At 40.7% G+C, this 6,545-nt stretch overlaps 1 protein-coding gene across 3 annotated transcripts in view; it reads right to left on the bottom strand.

The window, feature by feature from the left end:
- Nucleotides 1-6,545, bottom strand: part of PLEKHH2 (pleckstrin homology, MyTH4 and FERM domain containing H2) — a 69,302-nt gene continuing 62,757 nt past the window's right edge. For all 3 annotated transcript variants that reach the window (XM_053383341.1, XM_053383340.1, XM_053383342.1), the window contains 4 exons: nt 5,879-6,008; nt 4,644-4,730; nt 2,075-2,212; nt 1-1,163 (listed from right to left, as the gene is read on the bottom strand). In XM_053383341.1, the coding sequence (XP_053239316.1) occupies nt 978-1,163; nt 2,075-2,212; nt 4,644-4,730; nt 5,879-6,008 (541 nt within the window). In that variant the 3' untranslated portion in view covers nt 1-977. The remainder of the gene's footprint in view (nt 1,164-2,074; nt 2,213-4,643; nt 4,731-5,878; nt 6,009-6,545) is intronic.

Below are 6,545 nucleotides of genomic sequence, written 5' to 3'. Positions count from 1 at the left end.
ACTTCCAAGGTACGACTGTACAAGATAAGGAGAGCTGATGGAAAAGGTACAGAAGGGAGATCTACCTGAAAATAGAGACTAGATAGCAGGCTTTTTAAACACTAAGCAAATTTTCAAGTTGAGCAGTGTCCCTTAGACCCAATTCACATGTAAAAGCACATTACTACATACCTCAGCATTTAATTACTTATCATTCAATGACTTTCAGCTGGAGTGTGAAATCTACTGTTCCTTACATATAATAGAGATGAAAGTTATTATTTTTTTTTAATGTCAAAGAATTGCCCTCACACTAGGCAGTCTGAATTATCCTTTGTTCTCTTGGTACATTCTGGCCCCAAAGCACATCATTCAGATTCAACATGCTACCACTCTCCTCCTTGAAACTGGTATTTGTTAGCAGAACTCCTACAATTGCAGTTTTAAGAGCAAATGTCATTAAAAAAAGAAATACCTTTCACAAATCTAATGCCTATGGAATGTTTTTTTGGAATGCTTTGATTGGAACAATATTAGCCCCAAACAGTAGCTGTTGTCATCTGATACGTTATCCTTCCAAAATTGACACACAGCTTAATTAGAAGTTTGCTTTAGATGTTTTAATTCCAGGAACAAGTTAGGAAAACCAAAAAGGACCACAAAGAAGTGGAGAAAGGGCAGGGCGTGTATGAAACTATTGGTATTCAAAGCATTGCACTTCTAACTACTAATTATTAACCAGGTTCACAGTGTTTCTTCTGCCTATCCAGGCAGACGAATATAAAGAACATGCATGTGTCCATATGTTTGGTTTTCGTAATACTTTGGGTGCCTCTGGAGTAATTGAGAAAAAGGAGGTCACACATGGGAGCAGAATTGGCTCATGGTAAGCATCACTAGTATTTCATCCAACTTCAATCAGACATTCCTTTTCCAATGTAGTACCCAAAATACATAAACATTCAGCCAGTATGCATTTTCACAGGCACATGATCTTTTCATAACAAGGTAGGTCCTTTGGTTGGTCTGTTCTTCAACATAAATGGATGACACCCTATGTCTTTAGTTTTCTGTCTTTCTGCCTGTGGAGACACTGTCGCTGGAGCAGAAAGGTGGTGAGCAGCTCCCTTTTGCTGATGGAAATCGTTAATATAACTAGCGATGAGTAGCGTAATCTCAAGAATCTAAAAAAATTGAAATAGCAAAAATTAGAGATGTAGAAGACAATCTGCACATCTAAAATGTTTGCATCTCTAAGCAAACAGGGCTATAACTTACAGCATATTGAGAGGCTGAACTTAAGTGGTATTTCCAAACTAACAATAGGAATGTCAATAGGGAGAAATGTTAGGTAGGAAGGACCAGCTGTACAAATATAAGATGGGGAACACCTGGCTTATTAGTAGAACATGTGAAAAGGATCTAGGGGTCTTAGTGGACCACAAGTTTAACATAAGTCAAGAGCGTGATGCAGCAGCACCAAAAAGAAAAGAAAAGCTAATGCTATTCTAGGCTGCATCAAAAGATGTATAGTGACCAGATCAAGGGAACTAATGGTACCACTCCTTTCTGCCTTGGTCAGACCACATCTGGAATACTGTGTCTAGTTCTGGCGCCACAATTTAAGAAGGATGTTGACAAGCAGGAGTGTGTGTAGAGGAGGGCAACCAAGATGATCAAGGGTCTGGAAACTAAGCCTTATGAGAAACTATTGAAGGAGGTGAGTATGTTTAGCCTGAAAAAGAGGATACTGAGAGGAGGTATGATAGCCATCTTCAAGCTTGTTTCCTCCTGCTCTGGAGGGTAGGACTCAAACCAATGGCTTCAAGTTACAAGAAAGGAGATTCTGACTAAATATCAAGAATTTTCTGACAGCAAGAGCTGTTCAACAGTGAAATATACTCCCTCAGGAGGTTGCAGACTCTCTTTCATTGGAGGTTTTTAAGCAGAGGTTAAAAATCCATCTGTCACAGGTGCTTTAGTTGAGACTCCTGCATTGCAGAAGGCTGGATTAGATGACACTTGGGGTAGCTTCCAACTCTGCAATTCTATGATTCTATATGCAAGATAACAAAGGACCAGTTAACATACCAACCTTTGGCTTGGCCATAGCAAACAGCAACTTTTCAGTTTGCTTTTCTTGTGTGTGCACATTGTTGACCACCAGCATGAAGTCATCTTGATAGCCTCCAAATGTCATTAGGTTCTTATATAAATATGTCACTATTAACCTCTTGAAAAACAGAAGAAAAAACAAAAGTTTCATGCAAGCAGGAAAAAGAGCAAAAACAGATTTTTATAGTTTGAATACAATTTCTTCATTACAAAATCTGATGAAAATATGCTAATTAATAATTATAAATGTCTTTTTAAAAGATTCTAGTGGATGGCACCATATGTAGGCAGATGGAGAATTAAACGTGATGCATTTCTACTCAGAAGAAAGTCTGGTTGTGTTCAGTGTGCTTACGGTTAGCTAAGTTTGCAAGAATTGCAGCCGAAATCTTTCCATTACATGACCAACACCATATATGCCCCAATAAGCTATTTTGTGGCAGGCTCACTGCATACTGTGGCTACACATGCCCATCAAGACCTTTCTTGGTCCTCACCATTCCTTGGTACTCCTTCTGCATTGCCATTTTAAGCCCGAAAGAAGCAATAGCCAACAAGAGGCTTCTTTCAAGCCTAACTCTAGTGGGGGGAGGTTTTTTTGGGGGTGGGGTGGGGGTCACACCTGCAAAGGGAAGGCTCAACTGCCCTCTCTTCAACTGTGACACACACCCTGCTGAAAAATACTTTCTGCTGCAATCAGGCTTGAAAGAAGCCTTGTACTGGAGGCAATAGAATGTTTTGTATTTTGTTTCCAAACCTAATTGCAACAGGGGATGCTTTTTTTTGCGGGTTGGTGGTGGTGGTCACAGTTGGCGAGGGGAGAGCTAACCCCGCCCTCTTCCCAGCTGTGGGCCTGAATTATAACAAATAAAGGCTTGACATATCTCGCTTTGCATGTCATGAGTCTATCTCATATATTAGTTTCACCTTTTAAGTTGAATTACTGAAATAAATGAACTTTTCCACGATATTCTAATTTTCCGAGTTTCACCTGTAGGTTGGCAACCCATGTCCTACATCATATTTATTTATTTAAATCTGGTACCTACCCTTCACTGCAAAGTCCCAGGTAGGGTGCATATAGTCAATAAAACATACAAAACAATATTAAAATATCACTTTAAAGCAGAATTAAAACACAAAAGATGACATCAGTGAAGAAGGTGGAGCGGGGGGGGGGGGGGGAGGGGGGAACAATCTGATCTAAAATAATTCATGTGCTCCCAAAAGCCTGGGTGAAGAGGTAGATCTTTACTAAGCAACAAATAAAGTACCATCAAGGCGCCAGGCGCACCTCCTAAAAGAGTCAGTTCCATATCTGGGAGGCACCGCAGAGAAAGCATTCCCATCTGCCACCATCCCTTGCACATCAAAGGGTGGCAGTACCGCAAGCAGGGCCTCCCCTGATGATCTTAAATTTTGGGCAAGTGTACATGGGAGAAGATGCTCCATCAGATACTGAAATGATACGGGCTTTGCACAGTAGCATACACCTTAAACTGAATTTGGAAACAAACTGATAACCAATGCATGCCTTGGAGGGCAGGTGTCCTAGATGTTCTGCTAATACTGTTTAGCACGCTGCTCAATGAACTGTGCACTAGTCGTAGCTTCTGTGCAGCTTTCAAAGGCAGCTCTGTGTAGAACACCACCCGAAATTTACCAGCACATGGCTCATTAGCCCAACTATTTCTATCCAGACTATTTATCTTCATATAGACATGTGTATGGGGACGTGGGTGCTGCTGTGGTCTAAACTACTGACCCTAGGGTTTGCCGATCGGAAGGTTGGAGGTTTGAATCCCCGCGACGGGGTGAGCTCCCGTTGCTCAGTCCCTGCTCCTGCCAACCTAGCAGTTCGAAAGCATGTCAAAGAGCAAGTAGATAAATAGGTACTGCTCCGGTGGGAAGGTAAACGGCGTTTCCATGAACTGCTCTGGTTTTGCCAGAAGCGGCTTAGTCATGCTGGCCACATGACCCGGAAAAACTGTCTGCAGACAAATGTTGGCTCCCTTGGCCAGCAAAGCAAAATGAGCGCTGAAACCCCAGAGAAGTTTGCGACTGGACTTAACTTTCATGGGTCCTTTACCCTTTTTTTTAGACAAGTATATATTAATGCATGATTGTGTGTGTTCGTGTGCATGTAGTAATACTGGGAAAATAAAAACAAACGCAGAGACGGACTAAAATTAGAACATATTTTCTTCCAATGGCAGCCCCTCTCATAGGGTGCAGCTTCAAAGGAACCCTTCCTTTCATAATACTTTTTTGGGTAAATGCCACTGTAAGGTATGGACACAAAAGTTCCCACACATAAACACCGCACATGGCACTTATGAGCATAATTTCACATTAGTACTTATTAAAATGCAAACCTTTAAGCAATTCCTTTAATAGTTAGCTGCTTAGTCTGTTAGTTCAGATTCTAAGTGCACGGGACATATTAACCCATTGCACAAGTTTGTTAAAGATTAATGGAGAGAGACTGTATTGGTTAACATGGCTCACAGATTTTGTATTACCCCTTTCTTTCAACTATCTTCCCTTACCATAGAGCTGTATTCAAGAATGTTTATGCCATCTTCATAAACAGCAAGCCATACCAAAGAACTCTCCAATGTTGATATTATCAGAGGCTACAAAGAAGATATACTGAAATTAGCTACAATTATGAACTGAATAAAAGTGAACTATTTGATGCACTGCTTTAAATTACTGAGGTAGAGGATAGTCAGATACGAGAAAAAGAGAAGTGACTGAAGGCAAGCAATAGAAGTATTTTTGCATTTCTGAGGTGACAGAGAAAAATGATATCATTATTATATAGTTCTATTTCTGTGTGAACATTACACTTGCTAACACTGAATTGCATTTAAAAGCATAGGTCCCAATAACCAATGCTTTCCACATCCCTCCATTTGAAGAACTATACATTTATTCCTACTCTATGCTTCCTAATGAATTCCTGATCCATAAGAGGACCTCTTCTCTTATTCCATGACTGCTAAGTTCATGCAGGAGCCTTTGCTGAGGTACTTTGTCAAAAGCTTTTTGAAAGTCCAAGTACAAGGATTGCTTCTATATATCTACTTATTGACAGTACTTGCACTTGCAGAAGCTGAACTGTCTCTATTTCAGCAAGGCTTGTTATTCTATATGCTTGGTTATTTTAGCTTTAACAATACTTTCCACTAATCTTCCCAGGATAAACTTTAAGTTAATTGGCCTATAATTTCCAGGAACAACCCCCACCCCCCAGAAACCACATAGCCTTGTCCTCCATGAATTTGTTTTTGTTTTACCTCCACTGTCAGAGGCAGCATAGCTCTGAATACTGGTTGCTGGGAATTGCAGGTGGATGGATTTCTGTTGTGCTAATCTGGTTGGCCACTGATCCAGCAGGTTTGTCTTAAGTGGGAGTGGGACAAATCTAGAAAGCCTCATGCACCAACTTCTCTGCTACTTACAAGTTTAACTCAGGGTAGACTCATTAAAATTAAGGGATGTGGGTCAATTAGGTGCATGGGTCTCCTTATGCATACAGGATTGCAGTCATGCTGCAATCCTGCCCGCTAGGGTGGGGAACTAGTGCCCCCCCGATGGACTACGACTCCCATCATCCCTAGCCACTGGCAATACTGACTGGGACTGATGGGAATTGGAGTCCAAAGACATCAGGAGGACCCAGGTATACACACTTATCTGTGTGGCCCTGCCTGCGTAATTGATGAAAGAAAGAAAGAAAGAAAGAAAGAAAGAAAGAAAGAAAGAAAGAAAGTCTTACTTTTGCTGCAAATAATTTGGCACCAAAGAAAGGCCACTTTCGAGCAACAGCAAGGTAAATGCGCACACAGTCTGCAGCGCTATGACCACGGAGAGCCATCCATTTTGTTGACAGTCGCTGACAAAGCTGTCTATTTACATTAAGCATAAGGATGTTTAAGTCATAAGTAGCAGGGAGAGGGAGAAGCAAAACAGCATTTCAAATCAAAATCCAACATGTGATAATTAAGTATTCTGATCTCTCTTTGCTATCTCAGTCTACAAATTAAAATTGGCCTCTTAAGAAATGGGATAATAAAATGGGCCACCTGAAAATAGTGCTCCATTCCTTTCTCTCTCTTCCCAAGGCCCAGGCCTACTCTAGGTCTGCTGGTGGAGTTTTAAATTTCAGTAAAATTTGCACTTTTGTTTGGGCAAGGAATGGTGTAACGGCAGGAGACCATTTCTAAATAACTGGAGAATAGGGATATGTGGCCAGGAAAATGATTACAGGTCACAAGGCTAGGGCAGTTAATCCGAGAATATGTTTTGGCAGACAATAGCATCATTTCTTTTGAAGGTATTTATACTGCCCATCATTCAGAGATCTGAGGTTGTTTTGGAATAAGTAAGACAATAAATCTATTTAAATAACAACACTAAAAAATGAAAAAGACTAAAAACTGCAC

The sequence above is a fragment of the Podarcis raffonei genome, chromosome 3 (assembly GCF_027172205.1).
Source record: "Podarcis raffonei isolate rPodRaf1 chromosome 3, rPodRaf1.pri, whole genome shotgun sequence".
Classification (NCBI taxonomy): Eukaryota; Metazoa; Chordata; class Lepidosauria; order Squamata; family Lacertidae; genus Podarcis; species Podarcis raffonei.
Note: the sequence above shows the minus strand (reverse complement) of the source record. Positions and strands in the feature narration are given on the sequence as shown.